This window comes from Diabrotica virgifera, chromosome 5 (genome assembly GCF_917563875.1).
Source record: "Diabrotica virgifera virgifera chromosome 5, PGI_DIABVI_V3a".
NCBI lineage: Eukaryota > Metazoa > Arthropoda > Insecta > Coleoptera > Chrysomelidae > Diabrotica > Diabrotica virgifera.
In genome coordinates, this window is record NC_065447.1 from 54,679,097 (window position 1) to 54,706,455 (window position 27,359).

General features: G+C 32.7%; 2 protein-coding genes across 2 annotated transcripts in view; one reads left to right on the forward strand and one right to left on the reverse strand.

The window, feature by feature from the left end:
* Positions 1–2,090: 2,090 nt before the first annotated feature.
* Positions 2,091–6,214, reverse strand: LOC114339279 (rab proteins geranylgeranyltransferase component A 1). The gene has a single exon (XM_028289907.2). It carries the CDS (start codon positions 6,141–6,143, stop codon positions 4,473–4,475), a length of 1,671 nt encoding a protein of 556 aa, XP_028145708.2. The 5' UTR covers positions 6,144–6,214; the 3' UTR covers positions 2,091–4,472.
* Positions 6,215–6,512: 298 nt separating this feature from the next.
* The window catches only part of LOC114339268 (ankyrin repeat domain-containing protein 13D), a 73,141-nt gene continuing 52,294 nt past the window's right edge, over positions 6,513–27,359 (forward strand). Inside the window, exons 1-4 of the mRNA XM_028289898.2 lie at positions 6,513–6,790; positions 6,848–6,983; positions 19,308–19,478; positions 20,316–20,459. Coding sequence (XP_028145699.1) covers positions 6,692–6,790; positions 6,848–6,983; positions 19,308–19,478; positions 20,316–20,459 — 550 coding nt within the window. The 5' untranslated portion in view covers positions 6,513–6,691. The remainder of the gene's footprint in view (positions 6,791–6,847; positions 6,984–19,307; positions 19,479–20,315; positions 20,460–27,359) is intronic.

Here is a 27,359-nt window from a genome sequence, read left to right on the forward strand (position 1 = left end):
ATCATATTCGTGAGACATCCCAGAATAAGGTTCAAGAAGTCGCCCACGTGAAAAGTGGTCCAAATTTTTTTTAATCAAATTGCAAAAATCAATATCTTTGGTCCGGACACATTTTTTTAGGTTTTTTGAACCATTCTGGACAAAAAAGATCTCTTATAATTTTTCTCTGAAGTTACTCGTTTTCGAGTTATAAGCAATTTAAAATTGAAAAAAAACGAAAAATGCGGCGATTTTTAAGGTTTAATAACTCGGTTAAATAGTATTTATGTATTATGAAATTCAGAAAGTGGCCAAATCAAAGATTAAAGCCTCCACTACATGATCCTGAAGAAATTTGTGTCATTATTTATTAATAAGCTATTATTTTTAATTATTAATAATGAGCCGTAAGATCGTATTGACGCGGCTGTAAATGTGAGTGCGAGTAAGATGCACCATTGAATGCCGGAATGCCATCTCTCTCACACTCATCATTGCCGGCCGCCTAATACGTGCATGGCGCTCGTCATTATTTTTACTTAAAAATAACAGCTTAGTGATAAAATAATGACAAAAATTTCTTCAGGATCTTGTAGGGCGGGCTTTAAACTTTTATTTGATCACTTTCTGACTTTCATAATAATAACTTTTAACCGAGTTATTAAGCCTTAAAAATCGCCATTTTTCGTTTTTTTCAATTTTAAATTGCTTATAACTCGAAAACGAGAAACTTTAGAGAAAAATTATAAGAGACCTTTTTTTGTCCAGAATGATCCAAAAAACCTAAAAAAAATGTGCCCGGGCCAAAAATATTAATTTTTGCAATTTGATTAAAAAAAAATTGAAAAAAAAAATTGGACCACTTTTACGTGGGCGACTTCTTGAACCTTATTCTGGGATGTCTCACGAATATGATTATGCAAAAAAATCTCATGGGAATATTTTTTCCAACGAACCCGCCGGTTTCGCCTTGTCTATTTCTTTTTGGATTCCTATTTAAAAATGCCCAAAGCGGAATTTTTGGGCAGAAATTGTTTAAACAAATACAAAAGATCACTTTTTTTGCCCTGGAACATATATTTTTAGGTCCATTAGGTGGGTCATTCTAAACAAGAAAGGTATCAGGTATCTTGTAATTTTTCTTAAAAATTGATAGTTTTCGAGTTATAGGCGATTTAAAATCTGAAAAATGCGAAAATACGCATTTTCGAGGCTTAAAAACTCATATTTAAATTAGTATTTTTGAGGTTGCCAGATACTTAAATTGAAGATTAAACATTCAGCTTCAAGATTCTGAAGAGTGATCGCGTCTTACCTTAATTTATACCATTGTTTTTTATTGTTAAATATGCGTGTTCATCCGATTTTTTGGCCGGTGCGGCGCGCTTTATTTCAAAAATCTCCCATTTTCCTCCGAAAAATATTTTTTCTTGATTCTTTGGGATATTCTATATAAAATAAGTTTCTTGACAATTTTCTTAAAAGTTAATAGTTTTAAAGTTATAAGGGATTTAAAATCCGAAACATGCCAAAAAACGCAAAAGACTAAGTTTTCAATCTAATAGCACATAAAATAACATCAAACATATTACTCTACATCCCACCAGACTGAAAACAACAGATGGGACGTGAATTATAAATTCCCTCATCTTCTTTAGTCTCAGCATTTGTTATGGCTTGCAAATTTTAGAAGCCTCGGAGGTGTAACCGGAGAAGTTTCCCATTGTTTTCAGTCTGGTGTGATGTAGAGTAATATTTTTAATGTTATTTTATGTGTACCTAGATTGAAAACTTAGTCTTTTGTTAGCAGTTGCCGCTAGGGCATCCCTGCCGTTTCGTTCGTTGCAATCCGTAACTGCACGCCGGGGTTTGTCCTGGTTGGGTCAGAGAGAGCAGCATATGTGTCTCCTGATGAGAGGCTAATAAGTTTCGAAACCAGTAGAGGCGCTTGCTGTGCTCTCTGATTGAACTAGAACATAGTGCGGCTGTAGTTTCGTGTTGCAACGAAATTGAAAATGGTTATTCATTTTTGAGAAAAATATTTGTTGAGAATAACTTCTTGGACTTCAGGTTAGACAGGTTCTTACTTAAAAAATAAATAAAAGTCAATATTAATAACAAATATGTATATTTCAAGAAAGAAAGGAACAGCTTTGAAGACAGTAAACATTGTTTAAAAATTATAGTGACTGAGTAACTAACAAACTTTTTAAATAATAAAAAATAAGGGCTATAGGTAATGAAAGGTATATTGGTGATACAAGTAATTTGGTGATAATTTTTAATCAGATTACCACACAGTTCCCTATGCAAGCACATTCATGACACAGCGCTAGTAAGTTGTTACGAGTGTAAGCAGGACATACATATATTACGATTTCGCAATGCGCGCACCTGCTTTTAGTAAACATACTGTTTTGACTGTTGCGTTGTGCGACAGTCAACAATTAAGCCATTTCTTATTGCACGTGAGAGATGGTTACACATTTATTGGAATAATTGCTGTTTTCTTTATAAAACCATTCAATAAACTAATTATCAATAAAAAAGCTGCATTGAATTCGTGGTTTAGCCAAGGTAAGTTAAATTCCTTAAATTGTGGTTGTTTCACTAAGGGCCGGTTGTTCGAAAGCTAATCAACAATGATCATTATCAAATATTTAATTACTGTCACCAACTGTCAATGTCAACTTTGTTTGGGTTCCTGAAAACATAATATGAAATTACTTAATCAATTATGTTAATAATTGTTATGTTAATTGATTAACTAATCTCATAATTTTAATCAATTATGTTTTCAGCAACCCAATAAAAGTTGACATTGACAGTTTTGGTGACAGTAATTAAATATTTGATAGTGATCATTGTTGATTAGCGTTCGAACAACCGGCCCTTAGGGCCGGTTGTTCGAAAGCTAATCAGCAATGATCATTATCAAATATTTAATTACTCTCACCAACTGTCAATGTCAACTTTGTTTGGGTTGGTGAAAACATAATATGAAATTACTTAATCAATTATGTTAATAATTGTTATGTTAATTGATTAACTAATCTCATAATTTTAATCAATTATGTTTTCAGCAACCCAATAAAAGTTGACATTGACAGTTTTGGTGACAGTAATTAAATATTTGATAGTGATCATTCTTGATTAGCGTTCGAACAACCGGCCCTTAATGTTCTAACCACTATCACCAATATACCTTACTGTGTCACCAACTTAGCTAACATAAGTTTATATGTCAATTTGACATTTACTATCATTATTATTCATTTTTTGTTAAATTAACTCTTCTAAACATTTACTCCAAATAATAAATAACATAATAAAGCAAAACTTATTTCTTGCTTAGTTGTCAAATTCCTATATTATTAGTATTTTTCATTTTTATCACCAGCATACTTTTCCTTACCCTAATTAGCTTTTTAGATAAACTATATTCAATTTTAATATTATAAAAATTGGTATATTATGGAAGCATCCACGAAAAACCTATTAAAATGCACATTTCAAATTTTAAGACTAGAACAGCATGAAAGTTTTTTATTTATGAAATAAATAGATAAATTTGGATATGGTAGTGTTAACAATGGTAAAACTGGGTGGAGAATATATTAGAACATGAAGAATATGAATTTATACTTATGTTTTACCTATACAACTACTGTGAGAATAATTAAACTTAAACATAATGTTACAGAATTTCAGCAAACTTCTCAATTATCTCAGAAACGGCTTTCTCCATTTTTATAGATTTTGGTGGGTCTTCTAATGCGGCCGATCTTATAGTGGTATTTACATTGTTGTCACCCTATATATTTTTTGCGTTTTGAAGTCCTTAAGATATACTGATTATTTTTCATGTAATATTCCCTATACCCTAAATGCCGTCATTTCTGAGTTATTACTAAATTTACTTAAAAAAAATTTGAACAAGTTATAGAAATCAATTTTTTTCAGCCCGGGCAGACATTACTTTACGTTCTTTATATAATTTTGTATTTTTTTTCTAAAGTTGATCGTTTTTGAGTTAGTAGGTACTTACTAATTTAAAACAAATACAAGGTGTCCCATTTGAAACAAGAAAACTCATTAGATTTCCAGAAAAAATAGAAGATCTGGTAACAATGCAGATACCACCATAATATCGGCCACATCACAAAACCCTTACCCACTAAAATCTATAAAGATTGTGAAAGCTATTTCTGAGATCATTGAGGCGTTCCATACATAAAACTCACTCTGTATAACTAAATAAATAAGTAAAAATTGGGATCACTGAAAGGTGCAGATGATATCAAACTTTTCTAATAATGACGCTTGCGTGGTAAAGTTTCTTGCTAAAGAATGAAACTTTACTACACAATTTGGCAATAATATTTAAAATAATATAATTGTATTTTAAATATCATAGCCACAGTATTTGTTCGTTTAACTAAACATTCTGCCCCTATAGTCCATTCTAAAAAATCTATAGTTGTATTAGTTATCTATGGACTAGCAGCATCACCTTCAGCTGTTTCTTCTTGGCCTTCTTCTTCACCAATCACTATTTCTTCTGGATCTGGAGCTCTAGGAAGAAAATCTAAATCTGCATATATTTGCCTAAACATCTCTTCTGCTTTTTTCACTGAATAATCATAATCCAAGTCTGCATCAGGACCAGGACATACAAACACATTCTCAGGAAGACCTTCTGTTAAATCTCCATCATTTGTATCTGGCAGCGAAAAGTACATAGACCAAAGAATTGAAGGCTTTTGCTCATTTTCATTTTCCATGTTTGTTTCTTCATTTTGACCAAACAAGCTATCTATAACACTGCTGAAATCTTCTTGTGGAGTCGTGCCTTGTTTGGCTAATAAATGCACTAGATATAAAGGTTTTAGACAAGTACCTGTGAGACATCCTAGCTCAATTATCTTCACAAACGGTTTTCCATTTTCTGGAGGATAAAATGCTAGAGTCAAGTGTTCTTTTTCACTATCTAATATGGATTTATCAGTTATTAACACACATCTGGAAATATACTGTTGAGTGTTTGATTTAAGAAACTGTTTTGGTACTTTTTCTATACTCATGACAAGATGCTCTGCTTGAATGTTTTGAGACCTAACTGTTATTGATTTAAATTTATTATCAGACACAGTAAAACCTTGTATATTTTGTCCTAGAGCAAACACGCCACCAAACACAGCACTCAGTCTACAAAAAGCTTGAGGTATTTCTCCACTACCATACATTGAGTATAAAAACGGAGTGTGCCCAAAACGTCCTAAACTATCTAAAAATCTTTTCACATTTACAACACCTACATCACATGGCGTATCATCAGAGCTCATTGAAATACCATAAAGTAGGTAATGAATCAAATTCGGAGTTAGTTTTTGATCTGTAAGATATTGTTTGAATGTTTTGTTTTCATACTCATTCAGTTTATCTACAGTATTTAAAGCCGTTAAAACCTTCATTAACATTCTTTTTTCTACCACAGATACTTTACTGTTTGCAAAAACATCAGAACGTGAGCAAGGTAAGAAGTCCAATTTTTTATTATACCATGTGAGTATTCTACTAACACTTCTATATTCTGAATACCTTGCTATATTTGATGATATTAATAATTCTACAAAATGACCTCTAGCATACTGAAGTTTTGGTGTAAGATCAATATTGAATTTTCTGGATAATTTTAATAAAGCCCCCTTGTCCCAAACATCTGTATCAGGTTTTTCTTTTTCTATTACTTGTTCATTTTCGTCATTATCTTTACATTCAGTCACTTGTTCTTGATTTTCACTATCTTCTTGTTTCTCCAACTGGATGTTTTCTTGATTTTCACTATCTTCTTGTTTCTCCAACTGGGTGTTTTCTTTTGGTATCACATGGAATTTGTAATCAACATTCTTAAGATCGTATGTCTGGTTTCCAAACAAACATAAGTCTGGATTTTCCACATTAGCAACTGGATATTCTTTGGACTTCTTTAATTCCAAAATAGCTTCTAAGCTGAAAGAAGCCCAGTGCCCACCATAATATTCCTTTTCATCAACATGTAACACTCGTTTTCCTACACGACTTGCAGCCGCCGATATTATAGATTCTATTATTCCTGTTCCCACTATTACTATATCAAAATCTGTGGGAAATTCGTAATCCATTGTAACAATATGATTTTCTTAAATTTTATCCATTGACACCATCACAACAACCATTGACAACATCATACAATCACAATCATAATTCATACTTCATACGTCATTAATTGGCATGTCATATGTCATATAAAATGGGAACAGCTGATTGTTGTCATCCTGACAGTTGATAATCAGTATGACCATCTTAATGCAAGTGTGGCAAATCTGGAATGTTAAAAAACGAATTGGCTAATTATCACTTTTTCAAATTGCAGTAACAACATTTTAAACCTTCAAATTATCTTAAAATTGGTCGTTTATTATTCTATAACTTGTTTTTATTTTATTATTTTGGATTTTCAAACAAACGTCATATGTCATTTTTCAGGATGGGCAATAAAACGTCAATCAATTTTGACGTTTAATTTGATAAAAGTAAACATGTCTGTAAATATGACTAATAAAAGTTCTAGTTAGTAGAGGCGTATTCATCAAAAGTAATGTTAATTATTGTAAAAAATCAAAGTTGACGAACTTGGAAGTTTAAAAGTCACGGAATAATTAATACTAAAATGGTTACAGAAGCGTATATAGAAGCCGAATTCCCCTTGCACTGGTGTGTCTGGAAAAATGACTACCAACGTTTGGGGAGTCTCCTCTCATCCAAACAGGTAACTTAAACATTTCCCATATCATAAGTTTAGCGTATATATTAAGAATATTTTTAGCATGATAAAGAAAAGCAGGATGTTAGGGGTAGGACTCCTCTAATGCTGGCTGTAACATTAGGTCATTTGGAATCTACTAGAACCTTGTTAAATCATGAAGCCAATGTTAATTGCGAAAATTTGAATGGTTGGACAGGTTAGTGTGTTAATTTGATTAATTGAATTAAGACTAAACTTTCTACGTATAACCTTAATGTTTATTGGATCAGTTATTTTTGGCTTCTTGTCTCACTTTGAGTTATCTTAATTGTCTAAATTATCTCCCAGTTTTTATTGATTTTCAAATTTTATATTACATCTAATTAACTCCACTATACTTCACTGTTAATTTTAATATTCATTCTTTTTATGACTATGAGAGTCTTTTCCCATTATATCATTTTTATATTAATTGGTATGCAACATATTTAGAAAAATATTACAGAAACAAAGTCAATTAGAATTAGGTAACGGAATTTATTGCAATTACATATATACATACAGTAGAGCATCGATAATCCGAACCCTGGTAATCCAAACGTTCGCTAATCTGAACGCAAAAAAAATTATAAAATTAAAAAATATGATCGCGGACCGAAGTTTTGGATTTAATATGACAATATGGGCAAAATGTGACCACGGATTTTTGTTTTGTTTACGTAGAAATACATACAATATATTTGTTTATTATGCAGGTGTTTTATTCCTTGTAACTAAAACGTATGTACATATGTACTATGTTTATGAGCTTTATATGTATTTTGAACATATGTTCGATAATCCGAACTACCCCTGTACCAATTAGTTCAGATTATCGACGCTCTACTGTAATACATTTTTACTACAGCATGCACTACCCAATCTGACTATATTGGAGTGGGTGTTACTGGACAAAAATAGAATTTGAATACAATACATTTAATTTTCGATTAGGTATGGGTGACTGAGGGAAGCGCCAAAATCAGCAACATTGCTTAGCCCTATTAGATTTTATATATTTAATTTAAGAAAGAACTAGAGATTTGACTTTTCATGAAAACTGCTTTTTATTTATTCAACTTCAACTTTCTACTTCTTATTTTATCAACAACAACCTACTTAATTTTTTTTTTATGTAAACATTCTAAAGCTTGGTTTATACAGTGTGTCCACGGTTGGGGTGCCCAAGAGGAAAAATTTTTTATTTTCAATTTTAGCGAAAAATGTTATTCTTGATAAAAAGTTTTGCTTGTTCTAAAATCCCATAATATGAAATAAAATTCAAGTTTTTCAAATCCTGCTTAATTTTGTAGCCAATTTTATGTAAATCCTTATAAATTTTTGCACTAAGTTCGAAATCGTAACAATAATCTAGTGTTGCCAAGCCACAATGTAGCTTAGGAACTGTCAACTCCGATAAATAATTTGGGAATTGTAATTTTTTTCGACCATGTTAAGCGTTTAATAAAGAATTGGTCTTGTGATAAATTTCATTATTAAAATTATTGGATTAATAGTTATTTAATTAATAAATAATTGGATGATTCAAGGAGAACCACAAAGTCTGGTTTTATAACCCAGAGAAGCGAAAGGGTTGTTCTCCCAAGTTATTATTGTTACAATTTCGAACTTAGTGCAAAAATTTATAGGGTTTTACATCAAATTGGCTATAAAATTAAGCAGGATTTGAAAAAGTTGAATTTTATTTCATTTTATGGGGTTTTAGAACAAGCAAAACTTTTTATCAAGAATGACATTTTTTGCTAAAATTGAAAATAAAAAAGTTTTTCCTCTTGGGCACTCCATCCTTGGACACACTGTATGAACAACAATAACAAAAATATAGATTCCAATACTCCCACCTTTTGTTAAGTTGTTCAACCCATAAACAAACCTTTTAAATAAAAAAATATAACAAACGTCCACTTTATTGCACTCTGATTGTCTATCTCTTACTTGTCCAGTGTCCAAAACGTAGTCAGTGGTGGAACGACGAGTTTCTATATCACCTGCATAATCTGCGTCACTGTATCCATGCATGTTAGCTTCATTGTATTTGTAGTAACAATAACTCATGCCATAATTATAGCGGCTGATTACTCCCACCACATGTGCAATGTCAGGTTTTGACACTATGGCTGTTAAGTCAGCACTTACATCTTCTGGTATACTTACAGGATTTGCATTGTGTTGACCAAATCTATCTATTATTTGTTTTGTACACCTTGCTTGACTTAACATTGTACCAGCCTCTAAGTTTCTTGTAATTTCTAGTCTGACAAAATAGCTCCCAACCGTCACGGTCACTTCAAAACATTCTTTTATCACGCACAAAACTGTCTATTGCTAAATTTTTCTCAGAAAATAACAAACCATCATCAACGTAAATGATTAAGATCACTTTAATATTGTCTACATGTCCAGTATAAACACACTGATTAGCTGATGATTTTTGAAAACCGTAGTTAGCCAAAAACGAGTGGAATTTTCGATTCCAATAGCATACTGATTGTTTTAAACCGTACGACTTTAACTTGCACACTAGTCCGGGTTTACACTTTAGCTCCTGATGTGGTGACATAAAAATGTCTTCGTCAAGATGTCCATATAAAAATGCAGTTTGTATATCGAACTGCATGTCTGGCTTCTTAACCATAGTCCATGTTTCATTTTTCACTAGTGCATCAAACTCTTCATTTATGGCAGTTTTCCATTTTTCTTTGTCACTACTTGACACTGCTTCTTCATACCTTTGTGGTATATCAATTTCAGTAAAATTTACCTCAAAATCATTTAATCTGGCTGGTAAACATCTATTTCGTTGTGGTCTCAAGTTGGGTATATTGTCAACATCTTGTAAAACTTCTATTTCATTATTAACATTTATTTGTTCTTCTTGTCTCTCTTCAAGTTCATTTTCTTGTATTTCAAAAATTGTCACATCATCTTCTGTTGCTATCTTGATCACATTGTCTTTCTTTGCACTGTACATTTTCTCATTGAAAAACACATTTCTAGATATCACTATTTTCTGTGTTGTTGGGTTCAATAATCTATAATTTGTGGAGTTTTTGTCATATCCAACAAATATAACCTTCTCACTCTTTGCATCTAGTTTCCTTCTTTTCTGGTCAGGAATATGTACATATGCATCACACCCAAACACTTTCATGTGGTCAAATACAGGTTTCTGCCCTGTCCACTGTTCATAAGCTGTAGAACCTGGTGTCTGTTTGCTTGTAATTCTGTTGCAAATGTAGATGGCAGTATTAACTGCCTCTGCCCATAGCCTCTTATCTACTCCAGATTGGTATAACATACATCGAACCATTTCTACAATCAATCTGTTATCTCGCTCAGATCTGCCATTTTGCTCTGGAGTGTATGGTGCTGTGGTTTCTGACTCTATACCTTCTTGTTCTAAATACAATTTGAAAGCGTTATTTGTATACTCAGTACCATTATCTGTATGCAGTTTTTCAACAGAGTAGCCATACTTTGCCTTTATTTTGCTATTATACACTTTGAAACAATCTAGTACATCTGCTTTATGTCTAATAAAATATGCTACTCTATACCCTGTGTACTCATCTTTGAATGTTACAAAGTAACATGCTCCTTGCATAGATTCAGTTTGCATAGGTCCACAAATATCATTGAATATTCTTTTTCCAGGAGGTAACTTAGTGTGTGGTTTCTCTTTAAAAGTCTTCTTATGTTGCTTTCCCATCAAACAACCTTCACACACAAAATCTTGTTTCTTTTCTATAACACCTTTGATTAAGTTCATTTTTACCATTTCTTCTAAATATTTCTTATTAACATGTCCCAATCTTTCATGCCATATCTTTAAATCATCTACTGTAGTCACACATGCATTATATATTATTGTGCGAAACATCATTTTATATGTGTTGTTTCTATCCTTTATACCAACTGCTGCTAGATTCTCATTTTCATATACTTTGGCTTCATTGTTAATCTTAATTACACTCATACCTTTGTTTGTCAAAACACCTGAAAATAAATTCTTTCTCAACTGTGGGATATATAGCACATCATTTATAGTGGATTTAAACCATTGTCCATTGATCAACTTCTCTATTTTAATAGTTCCTTTACCTTGTACTGGTAGTGTTTGATTATTGCCAAGTGATACCTGTGATGTAAAAGTTCTGTCAATATTAAAAAAATATTCTTCCCTGTAACACATATGTGCTGATGCACCACTGTCCATAATCCAATCATCACTTGTATCCACTTTTTCTAGCTGTTTTTCTTCTATGTTCACCCTCATTATTAACATTATAATATGCGCTACTCAAAGAACCACCATGCTGATTTTCTGTAGAGTTGCCAGCTTGTGCTCTGTCATTCTTTTTGTAACCTTTTCTGTAGTTACTAAAGCCACCTCTGCCTCGATTATGACTTCTATATGATCTGCTACTACTGTTTTCTTGTTCATTCTTTTTCTCTCTGCAAAATTTGACAATGTGCCCCCGCTTTCTACATCCAAAACATATTACACCCCTTTCTTGACCTTTCTGATCATATTTTCCTTTGAATGACATTGTTGCCAGTACTTGTTCTGTCTCTTCATATGCAGTTAAGTTCATTTCTTCATCTAACAGTCTTGCGGTGAGGTTACCTATAGTTTGTTTAGCACTGTCTACGGACAACCATGCCTGTCTAACATTTCTGTACTTTTGGGGCAATGTACTCAGTATTTTTGTCATAATAGCAATATCACTCACATCATCACCTGCTTCTTTAATTTGCTTAGTAAGATTCTGCACTTTTGCTATTTGAGCGACAGTATCTAGGCTACTCATCTTATTCGCGGTGTGCAAGTACTTGGAAGAGATACGTGAAACGATCGTGCGCGAATAGCGGAGAAATATTGCAACTTTCTTAAATAATTCACATTGTCAATTGAAATTGTCAAATTGATGTACATTTCATATCTACTGTCATTGAAAGAGAAAAATTATATGTTGCTGCACAATATTGATATGATATGCAATTATTATATAAAGGTAAATTTAATTAATTGTATTTTGCTTGCAGTACTGCATTTTAATAACTTATTTTATTTACTACATACAATTGTTTACGTTTTCATCACATAACCTGAATCTTATTTTTTCTTTTTATTATTTTTTTGGGCTATGGCCTTGACAATTATCCAGCAACCAGGACTAACGTAATTGGTCAATACAATTAAAAGTGCGAATAAAAGTGCAGAGCGTAGAAATAGGTGTCGCTTTGCGCAACTTGCACGGTCCCAATATCATTTTATTTGATTCTTATTTCTGCTCATAAATAGACTCAAAGGTCTCCATAATCTCTTTAGCAGTATTACAACTTTCAATCAAAGTAATCTGATTTAAACCACTGCAAAAGTTAAAGTGAACATAGCCTGGGCATCCTTTTTAAACCATGCCTGTAATTCGTCTCCAGCTACTTCTGGTTTGATTAACGAGCCATCAATAACTCCATATATGCCTTTGGCCCTTAAGGCACATTTCAGTTGGAACTTTCACTGTTAAAAGTTAACGCCATCAAATTTACCAACTGTGGATATATCTATTTTGTCACCCATTATTATTATTTTTTTGCTTCAAATTTCCAGCTACACACGCCACTCTAGTTCTTTCTTTCACTGGGTCTAGTTCTTTCTTTCAAACCCTTATACTTCGGACACACCGGCAAAGTCTTTAAATATACTTTCTTGCTTTTTCGGACACACCGATACTTTAAACTAAATATAGGTACGCAGTAGTTAAGTATGATCTGGGGCCACATAACCTATTAGATTTTATATATTTAATTTAAGAAAGAACTAGAGATTTGACTTTTCATAAAAACTGCTTTTTATTTATTCAACTTCAACTTTCTACTTCTTATTTTATCAATATTAACCTACTTACTTTTTTTTATGTAAACATTCTAAAGCTTGGTTTATATGAACAACAATAACAAAAATATAGATTCTAATAAGCCCACTATCGTTATCGTTGTTTAATCATTTATCAATGGAGTAGCATTGGAGAGAATAATGTGCATTAGCCTGGGAAGTGGGACCATCTGGTACTCTCTGGTGCGCAGTGATGCCATTTAGAGGCTGTATATCTTAAAACTAAACATGCTGTATAATGCAGCTGAACAATTGTAAGAAATTCAGAAAACAATTTTGGATGACGAATCTATGTTACAATGCCTATTTTTCAACCTATTAGCCAGAACATCTCAATGAGTATCATATCTACGGCATTATAGAGAGGACTAAAATTGTTTGCAATTACAATTGTTTAGTGTAAATAGAAAAAAATCCAGCCCTTAGAATGTTCACAGAAAAAAAAATGTAAAACGTTTTTGAAATTTACTTATGGAAAATAGCAAAACTATTTAAATTTTCTGAAAATTTAGTTATCTTCAAAATAATGATGTAAAAAATGCAAAGTTGTTCTGATTTTAAAATTTTTTTATAAAAAATATGTGGTTTCATGTGGATTGTGGTTTCATTTAAAGATTATCAATCAGTATTACATCACAAACCTCAAACCAGATTACACGCAGGTACTTTTTATTATAAACCTTATAATAAACCATATTTTATGCTTGTAGGTAACCCTTAAAGATAATAAAAATAACAAAAATGGCAAAGAAAATAGCTTCAGAACCCTATTACATTACAAAGCCTGGTTTAAAAAAATATTTACTTACTTGGTTTTGTTAATCTTTTCAGCATGCTTTTTAAATCAGATTAAAAAATCATGTTTATGCAACAATTTTTAAAACCATTTTCAATTTGAAATATTTATATCAATGTTTATACACTCACCGGCACAAAAAACGGGCACCTCAAAAAATGGGTCATTTTTAATGTCTTGTATTTCCTAAACCTGATGTCCGATTTAAGTATTTTTTTTAATATGTTATAGCCTTATTCTTTATTAATATCGCTGTAATAATATTGTTGCTAGACAGGTACATTGTCATTGTATACATGGTGTACGAATCAAACTGTGTTTTTTTCTCAAACTTTGGAACACCCTGTGGAATGTTCTAGCTTTAATAAAATACTGAAATTAAAACCCAACTATAGCCTCAGGTTTTCTTAACATTGTGTTTTTTGATTCATTCGCTTATGTTGGATAATAAAAAAGTTAGGCACTTTAACAACTACCCCTGTTTTTCGTCAATACAGGGTGTTTTTAAATAAGTACGGCAAACTTTAAGGTGTAATTCTGCATGATAAAATAATGACAGTTTGCTTTGTAAACGTATGCCCGCAAATGCTTCGTTTCCGAGATAGGGGGTGTTGAAATTGTTCTTACAAACTGACGATTTATTTATTGCTCTAAAACGGTTTGTGATATGCAAATGAAATTTGGTAGATTTTAAGAGGAAGTTATTGCGCATTTTTTGGCTTACAATTAAGAATTTTATATTCACCATTGGCGTGCATACGGGATATATCTAAAATGTTTATGCCCGTATGCACGCCAATGGTGAATATAAAATTCTTAATTGTATGCCAAAAAATGCGCAATAACTACCTCTTAAAATCTACCAAATTTCATTTGCATATCACAAACCGTTTTAGAGCAATAAATAAATCGTCAGTTTTTAAGAACAATTTCAAAACCCCCTATCTCGGAAACGAAGCATTTGCGGGCATACGTTTATAAAGCAAACTGTCATTATTTTATCATGCAGAATTACCCCTTAAAGTTTGCCGTACTTATTTAAAAACACCCTGTATTGACGAAAAACAGGGGTAGTTGTTAAAGTGCCTAACTTTTTTATTATCCAACATAATTGAATGAATCCAAAAACAGAATGTTAAGAAAACCTGAGGCTATAGTTGGGTTTTAATTTTAGTATTTTAAAAAGCTAGAACATTAGACAGGGTGTTCCAAAGTTTGAGAAAAAAACACAGTTTGATTCGTACACCCTGTATACAATGACAATGTACCTGTCTAACAACAATATTATTACAGCGATATTGTTATAGAATAAGGCTATAACACATTTAAAAAATTACTTAAATCGGATATCAGGTTTAGGAAATATAAGTCATTAAAATTGGCCCATTTTTTAGGGTGCCCGTTTTTTGTGCCGGTGAGTGTACATTTTAACGATATTGAATCATGAACATTTTTATTGTAAAAATAAATTTGAATAAGGAATAAGAAACAATTTTAGAAAGAACAAACGGCATAAGAATAAGAAAGAACTTTTATTACTCTTAAAAAACTCGCCAGACTCATCTAATTAACCGATTTTAGTTTTAGTCCTGTCGCCAGGGGGGGTACAACGGCCTCCTGTATTCAGATGGACTTACCCAAGTTTTTTTTATGTATTTTGACCCGTAGAACACGAATTTTTTGGGTAACAGTTGATCCGGATGTCGATAAGATTGTTATAAACAAAGAAGTTGAGGAATTACATAACAGCGATTTCTCGGAAAACAAAACATGTTTTTGTATTTTTTGGGCCATTCTAACCAAAAAGTGTTCCTACAAATTTTTTCGTAGGATACATAGTTTTCGAGATAAACGCGGTTGAACTTTCAAAAAATCGAAAAATTGCAATTTTTGAACCCGAATAACTTTTGATTAAAAAATAAAATAGCAATTCTGCTTACCGCATTTGAAAGTTCAAGTCAAAGTATATCGGTTTTAGTTATTTGCATTGCTAAAAATTTATTATTTTATTGTTAAACAAAAGTATAAACACCTAGTGCTGGAGTGATGTTTTCAATGATTTCTCATTTAAAATCGAACGAGTAGGTAGAGTAGGTACAAGTGCAAGCGAGGCTATTTCTACGTAGCATGCATGTAAACGCATGTATTAGGCACGGGAAACACTATGTGTTTATAGCTTTTTTTAGCAATAAACACATAAATTTTTAGCAATGTATATATTCGAAACCGATAGAATTTGACTTGAACTTTCAAATGCGGTAAGCAGAATTGTTTTCTATTTTTTAATCAAAAGTTATTCGGGTTCAAAAATTGCAATTTTTCGATTTTTTGAAAGTTCAACCGCGTTTATCTCGAAAACTATACATCCTACGAAAAAACTTGTAGGAACATTTTTTGGTTAGAATGGCCCAAAAAATACAAAAACATGTTTTGTTTTGCGAGAAATCGCTGTTATGTAATTCCTCAACTTCTTTGTTTATAACAATCTTATCGACATCCGGATCAACTGTTACCCAAAAAATTCGTGTTCTACGGGCCAAAATACATAATAAAAACTTGGGTAAGTCCATCTGAATACAGGAGGCCGTTGTACCCCCCCTGGCGACAGGATTATTTTTAAAAATGGGTTAGAACGCTTGTTTGTGTTTCTATACGTAAAAATCAGTGATTTACATAACAAAGAGCTATTTTGAAATTTTTCGAATTTTTCGGAGAGAGCTCAATTGTAAATTTTTTTTTGCAAAAACAGAAAAAAGCTAACGGATTTTTTTTCAAGCCCTTGTTTTGTAGTTAACTTAAAAGTTTTCATACTAAATTTTTAGAAACTTGGAAGTTTTTTCCAATATTCCATAAAGACATTTATAAAATTATTATTTTTACAATTTGTTAGAAAATTTTTGTTTCTGTGCACTGGAAAAGTTTTTTTTATTAATTGCACAAGCAGTGTGGATAGGTTATGGATATGAGACATAAGTAATTACAGAAAATACGAAAAGAAAGCTGGAAGTACCTGAAAGAAAAGCCCTATTTAAGGTCCATATTATATACAGGGTGTAACAAAAATACAGGTCATAAATTTAACCACATATTCTGGGACCAAAAACAGTTCGATTTAACCTAACTTACCTTAGTACAAATGTGCACATAAAAAAAGTTACAGCCCTTTGAAGTTACAAAATGAAAATGGATTTTTTCCAATATATCGAAAACTATTAGAGATTTTTTATTGAAAATGGACACGTAGCATTCTTATGGCAGTAGTATCTTAAGAAAAAATTATAGTGAAATTTGGACACTCCATAAAATTTTATGGGGGTTTTGTTCCTTTAAATCCCCCCAAACTTTTATGTACGTTCCAATTTAATTATTATTGTAGTACCATTAGTTAAACATAATGTTTTAAAAACTTTTTTACCTCTTAGTACTTTTTCGAAAAGTCAGTTTTTATCGAGATATTTTGAATATTTGTATAATCCACCACATATTTGTATATGGTTAAGTAGTACGGTTATGGAGACTTGGTAATAACATGAAAATTTATTTATGATTTACATTTTTAGGTATATTTTGAACCATATTAAAAAAGAAGCCACATCTCGATAAAAGGTGCCTTATCGAAACAATACAAAGAGGCAAAAAAGTTTTAAAAACACTGTGTTTAATTAGTGGTATCGCAGTAATAGTTTAATTGGAACGTACACAAACATTTGGGGGGTTTAAAGGTACAATACCCCCATAAAATTTTTATGTAAACATATTAAAAACGAACTCGCAACTCGATAAAAACAGCCTTATCAAAATAATACTAAGAGGCAAAAAAGTTTTAAAAATATTGAATTTAATTAATGGTACCACAACAATAATTTAATTGGAACGTACACAAAAGTTTGGGAGGGTTTAAGGGAAGAAAACCCCCATACATTTTTTATGGGGTGCACAAATTTCCCTATAATTATTTTTTAAAATATTCCTGCCATAAGAATGCCACATGTCCATTTTCAATAAAAAATCTCTAATAGTTTTCGATATATTCGAAAAAATCGATTTTCATTTTGTAACTTCAAAGGGCTGTAACTTTTTTTATGTGCATATTTGTACTAAGGTAAGTTAGGTTCATTCGAACTATTTTTGGTCCCAGAATATGTGATTTAATTTATGACCTGTATTTTTGTTACACCCTGTATATAAAAAAAAGAATGTGTGTGTGTACTTTGTATGAACGTAAGAAGTTATACTTCTATTATTATGATTTCAACGAAATTAATATACTTATCAGGTTATTTGCATTTTATTTAAATATTAAACTAACTTTCTTTACCTACTGCTTTTAAAATTTTTGTATTAAAACGATACCAAAAATATAAAAAAAAAGAATATGAATCGTACAGGATTTGAACCCTGGGCCTCTTGATCTCCGGTCACACGCTCTACCACTGAGCTATATTCCCTTTGCTTTGACAGGTTACAAGATTTCTCATACATACTGACAAATTTAGTAGACCAAGTGAAGTATCCAAAAATACTTTAAATATACTTACTATTATTATAAAATATCTTATTCCCGAGGAAGACAAATCCAAAGATATAAAAATTATAATAAATAATACATTTACTAAAAACACTAACATATCCTTTTATATGATATGATATGACTTATTTGCGCTGACAGCGCTCATACATATCTTGAAAGATTAGCAACGAAATACATACTGTCTGTGCGCACGCGCTCGGCATTATAAAATTTCACTCTCGATCGTAAAGAAGTATAACTTCAAAAAGGAAGATATTTGGACCTATTAAAGAAAACGAAGTATATGGTGATCCAGATACAACCATGAATTACCAGTATTATTATATTACAACCACTACCAACTGTTCAAAGAGCTACTAATCTCAGAATTCCTTAAACTTCAGAGACTTCAATGGCTGGTTATGCAGTGAGAATGGAGGCTACAAAGAGCCCTAGGTAGTAAAATTAAGGACGCAAGAGTAAAAGGAAGTACACTAAAAAGGTGAGAGGATGAAGTGGTAGCGGACGCGCAAAATTTGCTGGATGTGAGAACCTAGAGAAGATAGACGCGGGACTGGCAAGGTGGGAGGCATAGATTGGAGGAGGTCAAAACTTGAGTTTGAGCTGTATAGCCATTGGAAAGAGTGTGTGAATAGGAAATTTAATTGCTAACAATTTTACTTTCATCCATTTTTGTCATACAGACTGTTTGATTTTCAATTAGATATACGCACTATAAATGGCAATACTGCTTCCACTCTGCCTACATAATAGGGCTTTTCATCGATTGTCATTTGTTTCGAGCTTCTGTCATATGTTGTATAATCTGTGTATAATATTAATATACACGGATTATACGACTTACGATAGAAGCTCGAAACAAATGACTGTGAATGAAAAGCCCTACGCATCTGATTCGCGTCGATTCTTTCAGTCATTTGTCATTTTACAGTTGCAATGCAACTCATTCTCATAGGCAATGTTGCCGATTCTAGCGCTTACTTCATTGGGGCATATCTAATCAAACACTAAACAGTCTGTATATATAATATTTTTCAAGATAATCACGATAAAAACTAAAAGAAAATGGACTGTAACGCCGATTTTTCGTTCCAAATTTTTTCCTGAAATTTCTACAACTGTTCAGCTGGGGGATGTTCAAATTCAGTTATAAATACCCTCTCAGACACATTTCTACCAAAATCTCAGGTCCGACTGGTGCCTCCTGGACTGCAGAACTAATACTGGAATTGAATTCTTTTTTGTTATATCTTTTCAGTTGTACAAGAAGCAGTCGCTACAGGGGACCCGGAACTAGTGCAGATAGTTTTGGAAAGCAGGGATTTCCAGAGGTATACCAGTAGAATGGCAGGTATTCCACAGTTATTGCACCGATTGAAAGAAGCTCCAGATTTTTATGTAGAAATGAAGTGGGAGTTTACCAGTTGGGGTAAGCATGTAATATGACAATTTTGAAATTTGAAATAGTAGAATCTGAGCATTTTTATGCAAACTTTTTTTATTTTTTTTTGATTTCTTGATTTTTCAAGCAAAAAAAAACCTTGTTTAAGTAATATGTTTTATGAGGTAGTCAAGCCTATGTTCCTAAATAAATGACAACAATATTATGGTAATTAGGGGCAATTTTTTCACATACTTTTATTCAAGAGCGTAGGCGCAAAATTTCGGCCCAATACATTTTAAATGCATTCATTTTTTTCGAATCCTGAGAAAACTAATAAGTATTTTTAAAAATTTTAAACGCAGCATGAAAGATTATATTACCGAGGGCGGAAAGTCCCTGAAAACTTATTTAATGTTTATTTTAATAAGTTACAGGGGTGAAAAAAAAAAGAGACAATTTAGTGTGATTTTTAATTTCAAATATCTCACTCAAAAGAAACCTTTTTGTTTATTCTAAAGAACTATCGGCCCGCGGTAATAATGTAATCTTTCATTCTGAGTTTAAATTTTTCAAAAATATTTATTAGTTTTTTCAGGATTCCAAAAAGATTAATATGGATTTAAAAAGCATTGGCACGAATTTTTTCGCCTACGCCCTTAAGCTAAACAATAAACATCCTTGTAAAAAAAAGTCCCTTTTTTGGAAAAATCATTTCATGGCCCCCTCAGCTCTTTAACACAACCTCCAAGGGGGTCGCGACCCACATTTTGGGAACCACTGCTCTGGTGAATACTAGAATAAACATGGCATTCCTTTTTTCCCATATACCAAATTGTTTTTATCTCTTCTATATTCTTTTAAGCTTTATACATTTACTTTTAGTTCCATTAGTATCCAGGATGTGCCCAAGTGATATTTACAAGGTTTACAAACAAGGGTCTAGTGTTAGGATAGACACAACACTTTTAGGATTTGATCATACCAGTTGGCAAAGAGGAAATAGAAGCTATGTTTTTCAAGGACACAGTAAGTATTCAATTACCTTACATCTTTAAAACATTAAAAAATAATACATTTTACGTTTTACGTCTCTGTTATCATTTGGTTAACTGGCAGTTAAGAATAATGATTGTGACCTATTTGGAAGTTGTATAATTATATAGGGTGTCCCAAAAGTAGCGGAACGGTCGAATATTTCTCGAAATAAACATCGTATCGAAAAACTGAAAAATACGTGTTCATTAATTTTCAAAAATCTATCGAATGACACCAAACCCGACCCCCCCCCCCCACTCCACCCCCTGGAGGTGGGGTGGGGGGTAACTTTGTCATCTTAAATGGAAACTCCCCAGTTTTTATTTCAGATTTGGATTTATTATGTAAAAGTAAGCAACTTTTATTCGAAATATTTTTCGAATTGGGGATTGATGGCGCTATAATCGGAAAAAATAATTTATCGTGATACCATAGGTAAATTATAGAAACGCTAATATCTCGAGAAATACACTTCCAAATGAAAAACCAAAAAATACGTATTTATTATTTTTTAAAAACCTATCTAATAACGCTAAACACGACCATCCACCTCACCCCCGGAGGTGGGGTGGGGGATAACTTTAAAATCCTAAATAGCCACCTTCATTTTTTATTACAGATTTGGATTCGCCATGAAAAATTAAGCAACATTTATTCGAAACATGTTTTAGAATTGTTGATAGATGGCGCTAATAAATCGTTTTTTTCCAATTATAGCGCCATCTATTAACAATCCTAAAAAATGTTTCAAGTAAATGTTAGTTTTTCATGACGAATCCAAATCTGCAATAAAAAAATGGAGGTTGCTATTTAAGATTTTAAAGTTACCCCCCACTCCACCCCTAGGGGGTGGGGTTTTTGAAAAATATTAAACACGCATTTTTTGTTTTTTTTTTTGGAAGTGTATTTCTCGAGATATTAGACCGTTTCTATAATTTACCTATGGTATCACGATAAATGTTTTTTTCCGATTATAGCGCCATCTATCCATAATTCGAAAAAATATCTCGAATAAAAGTCGCTTACTTTTACACAAGAAATCCAAATCTGCAATAAAACCTGGGGGTTTCTATTTAACAAATTCACGGACACGCTTCAGATGTAAACACATCTTCTTATGGAGTAAGTGACTTCATGTGCAGTCATGTCCGTGAATGTGTTAAGATTTTAAAGTTACCCCCACCCCACCTCCAAGGTTGGAGTGGGGGATCGTATTTGATGTCATTGGATAGATTTTTAAAAATTATTGAAAATGTGTTTTTTAGTTTTTCGATCCGATCTTTAGTTCGCAAAATATTCGACCGTTCCACTACTTTTGGGACACCTTGTATAATCATAAACATAAAATAATGGATGTTCAGTCGTTTACTTATGAAAGAGGAGAATTGATCCGGGTAAATCAGGGACTATTCCTCCGAACCCCAATGCTTCAAAGGCTCTCCTCCACCACCCCAGTATGCTGGGGAGGCAACTGCTACCAACATGCTTGCTAAATTGGGGTCCTAGGTACAAGGATTCCCATATGAAATCTTTCCCTGATTATGCAGGACAGAAGATAGAAGTATGATGCCTCAAGGCGAGCATAATGGATTTCTTTTGGATAGTGCTACAATGTTATCTTGGCTTTTTTACATATTTGCTAACGTTTTTTGTTTTGGTTTCGTGTGGTTTCATCTATGAAACACATTATATCTGTTCCGTGAGTGGTTTACGGAAACAATTAAAAATGAAATAATATTAATAAAACGCAAACAACTGTCAATAATATATTTATTTATTTTTGGTAAAAAAACGTGTTTTGCTTATATCTTGTAAGGGTTTGTTGTGGTTTTGCTCAGCGAGGGTTTTATGACCGACCGACGCTTGCTGGGGTGTGTCTACCGACGGGAGGCTGTGAATCGACTCGAGGCTGTGAATCGACTGAACGAGACCACACACGCTAATATGTCATTATGTATGTGGTTCTACCATATGGCCAGAAAAGGCGATAAATTATTAGATCCGGCGTTTTAAAAGCTGAAAACATTTCTGTAGTTTTTAAGAAGTTGACATAAAGAGGGTGGCTAAGCTGATACCGTAATCTATTATGGAATTTGTGCTTCTCATACATAAACTGAACAGGCCATTAACATCTGGTTTCTTTATATAGATATTATGAGCCAAAAGAAATGTGAATTTAAAATTAGCATTGAAAAAATAGTAATTGAAGCGTGTCGCCACATATCCTAATATATCTCGCAGAATCAGCTTCGATTGGCCTTTAAGGTCAGCGAATTTTATTCTGGCTTTTTTTCTATCATCTATAGTACCCTTCCTTGCCTCAGATCTCTAAACAGGAAGCGGTGATCTGCGTATCTGAATACATTTTCAGCTTCTCTTAAGCATCTGTTGTGTTCTGCTTGTATCTTCTTTTGTTGGTATTACATACATGTGTTTCCATGCAAGAGATGCATATTTTATTGAGTATTGTGACGCTGTTTATCAGTCTTAATTTGGTTTTCATTGCTAATTTGCGTCTTTTTCCTGTAGGTCCTCTTTTGACCTCCGCTGTCTTTTGGACTGTCACATTTAAGGGTGGTGTAAACATTAAACCTTGGTCCATTATGACTCCTAGGTATTTCGCTTCATTCCGCCAATCGATGGGTCTGTCTTGCACTGCTAGATGTTCTTCCAGCCTGTATTTTTTGTAAGTGATGTATTCGACCATTACTTGATGGAAGTTCATTTTATCTAACAATAAAACACTGAAAAACTTTTGTTTTCAATACTTCCACAAAATTTATTATAAGTTATCCTGCTATTGGCGATGTTAAGTCACAATGACGACCTCTCGTGGATTTCGGCGGAACCAAAATTGAGGCCTGTTTTCTTTTTATTGCCTTGCTATAATCATCATCATCATCACGTAGCGCTACAACCCTGGGTGGGTCCTGGCTGACTGTACAACCAATTTCTTCGGTCTTCCATCAACCTAGGGTCAAATGGAATGTTCATTTTCCAGAGATCTGCTTGGATGTTAACTCTCCATCGCATTCTGGGACGTCCAAGTGGTCTTTTGCCTGTAGGAATCTCCTCCCATACCAGTCTTATAAGTCTCTCGTTATGAAGTCTGTGCACGTGGTCTGCCAACTTAGTCGCTGTGATTTAATTTCTTGGACAATATCGGTGTCATTGTAAAGTGCTTTTAATTCGATGTTGGTTCTGATCCTATACTGGTTTGTGTTAATGTCTTGCTATAATGGGGGTTTTTAATGTCAAATCGTTGTTAAAATCGTTGTCGGTATTTTCGAAAATCAATATGATTAATAAATTTTAATACAAAAGATTAAAAAAAAAAGACTAAGTTTTCAATCTAATAGCACATAAAGCAACATCAAGCAATGCTGCTCTACATCCTGCCAGATTGAAAACAATGGGAGCCTTCTCTGGTAACACCTCCGAGGCTTCTACAATTTTGCAAGCCATAACGGATGCTGAGACTAAGGAAGATGAGGGAATTTTACAATTTATAATTCACGTCCCATCTGCTCATCGCGGTAACGTTCCAACGAGAATGGTTCCCTTCGTACTCCAATCAGAGTAAACATGAAAATCAAATAAATCAAACGTGAATTATAAATTGTAATATTCCCTCAGCTTCCTTAGTCTCAGCATCCGTTATGGCTTGCAAATTGTAGAAGCCTTGGAGGTGTTACCAGAGAAGGTTCCCATTGCTTTCAATCTGGCAGGATGTAGAGCAGCATTGTTTGATGTTGCTTTATGTGCTATTAGATTGAAAACTTAGTCTTTTGTTAGCAGTTGCCGCTAGGGCATCCCTGCCATTTCGTTTGTTGCAATCCGTAACTGCACGCCGGGGTTTTTCCTAGTTGGGTCAAAGAGAGCAGCATATGTGCCTCCTGATGAGAGACTAATAAGTTTTGAAACCGGTAGAGGTGCTTGTTGCACTCTCTGAACTGGAATAATGATGCGGCTGTAGTTTCGTGTTGCAACGAAGTTGAAAAGGGTTATTCATTTTTGACAAAAGATTTAATTAAAAGCTTACAAACCTTTTATCAAAAGTGTTCTTATTTGTATGTTGTGTTGCAGAATATTTGGAGTAAATTTAGGACGAACACGTTCTTTTGGATTCTACTGATGCTGGTAGATTAATCGATGGGACTACTAAATTTTTCACTTTATTGATTTTCGAAAATACTGACAACGATTTTAACAACGATTTGACATTACAATCCCCAATTATAGCAGGGCAATAAAAAGAAAAAGGCGTCAATTTGAGTTCCGCCGAAATCCACGAGAGGTCGTCATTGTGACTTAAGGGGGGTATAGTTAATTCTACGTTTTTTTGCATAATTTTAAAACGTTTTCCCTTGAAAGTGGTAGGGTTAAATTAAATGGGTAAAAGGATATCTTAAAGAACAACACTTGAAGATTATTCAGTTAAATTTTTATTGAATAATATTAAAAAATGAAGCAGTGGCGTCATTTTTAAGTAGATGATCCAAAAAAGAAGATGATTTGCGGTGTACACCATATCTTCGGACAGAATCATTTGAAACATATAAACCAAAAAGATTATTTTAGTTTAAGAGTTTTTTGAGATAATGACGTCGAGTTTTTATGATTATATTGATTTTTAAATTCATGGTATAACTTTAAAGTGAAAAAATCGAAAAAAACAAAAAAAGTGTGTTCGGTAAAGAGAAAAATGGTAATATAAACAAAAAAATATTAAAATAAGCAAAAACTCGACGTCACTACCTAGTAAAATATCTAAAAAAAAGTGTGCAAAATTTCAGAAAGATCGGTGCATTACTTTTTGAGTTATGATGTACACCGCCTCAAAAAAACATGTTTTTCAGAAAACGCGTTTAAAAAAATGTAGTTTTGTCAATATAATACTAAGAAAATTTTGTATCTCCGTCAATTTTGCTCGGATTAACTTGAAATTTTAAAGGTATACTCTTGAAAATATTTACTATGAAATAAGCGAATAAAAAATCGAGAAAAATAATCAAAAATACTATACCCCCCCCCTTAACATCGCCAATACGTTTTTAAAGGTTCTACCAGTTTGAAAGATGTACGTTTTTGTACAGTCACATGTCAGTTGTATCAACCACTCTATAATTAGGCATTCCAATGAACTGTCAAACATGACCGGATGAGGGCAAAATCTAATATTTACATCGACATTAATTTGTAAAGAAAATCCTGTTTGGTTGTTTTTTATGTTAATTGTGTAAGGAAATCTGCGAAATTGTGATAACAAATTAAATATGAAGTGGTTTATCGCCTACAGAACTGAATTATCCTATAGTAGTTACCAGTTTATGTCAATAACTACTATGGGATAATTCAGTTCTGTATGCGATAAACTACTTTATATTTATTTGCTATCACAATTTCGCTGCACAATTAACAATAAAAAACAAAACCAAACAGGATATTCTTTACAAAAACTGATGTAAATCCTATATTATTAAATTTTTGCACTCCTCCGGTCATATATCACGTGATTTGGAATGGTCAATTGCTTTTTCTTTTGACTCTTATTGGTCTTAATTTATTTGCTAAGTTGTTGTTTTTTCTGAAATCTGGTGTTGTTCGTTTCTTTTGTTTCGATGTCGTATGTGTTTGGCTATTTTTGTTGATATCTTGCTTGTATATGTAATGGAGCAGAAGGTAGTGGGTTTTTCTCTGGTGGTGGGAAGACTAATTTCAGGGCTTTCTTATGCAGTTTTTGGTTTAAAATTTTATTTAGTCTTTGTTCGTTGTATCCATTGTTTCCTGCTATTTGCTTAAGAGGAAACAGTAGCGATCAACAGGTAGCAAAAACGCGTTCCAAGATTGCGGCTGTAATTTTGAATATTTTTTCGAGATATTTGGCACACGTATTCGTAATATAATAAAGAATGGCGGCACAGAGCCCAATTTGAAAAATATATTAATATGTGGAAATTACTCTGTAATTAAATACAATATTAAAAAAACGAGCCTGTACCGCCATTAAGAATAACAAAAAAATACACTTTCTTCAAATAAACTTTTTTATCCATGCCTAGATGTTGTGTCATTTTGGAACTACATACTAATGAAATAAAAAATTTTAGTAGTTCCAAAATTACACAAAATCTAGGCATCGGATAAAAAAGTTTATTTGAAGAAAGTGTATTTTTTTGTTCTTCTTAATGGCGGTACAGGCTCGTTTTGTTAATATTGTATTTAATTACAGAGTAATTTCCACATATTAATATATTTTTCAAATTGGGCTCTGTACCGCCATTCTTTATTATATTACGAATACGTGTGCCAAATATATCGAAAAAATATTCAAAATTACAGCCGCAATCTTGGAACGCGTTTTCGCTACCTGTTGATCGCTACTGATTCCTCTTAATGATATTCAATTCTTTCTCGAAGTTATTTTTTGACATGGGAATTTCTGTTAGTCTATGTAACATGCTATGGTAGGCTGCTAATTTGTGTTGTGTATCTCTTTTCTTTTTGAAGATTACCGCCTGAGTCTTTTCTGGATTTATGGCTATTTTTTCAGTGCCGGCTATAGATTTCTTACACAGCTATATCCAAGTTTCTGTGTTTTGCCGCGATTGCAGTGTTGTCTGCTACCACGCTGGCCTATTGTACGAGTTGTTAGATTGTGGATATTTACTTATAGTCCAGGGCGCATCTGTTTTGAGATGGACGTTGAGAGGTGACTCAAATTTTTTTGCAGAAATTGCTTGAAAATAAATCCAATAATAATATTTGAGTTATCCTCCCTCTCAAAAAGGTCCAGAACATTGTTTAAATAATCAAAATGTCAAAAATTGAAGGAAAAATTCGATTTTTTTCTTCGTTTTTTGATTATAACTTCAAAAGTATTCATTTCCG

Coding starts and splice junctions, on each gene's coding strand:
- LOC114339279 (XM_028289907.2), bottom strand. CDS start 6,143: ATGGATTACGAATTTCCCACAGATTTTGATATAGTAATAGTGGGAACA.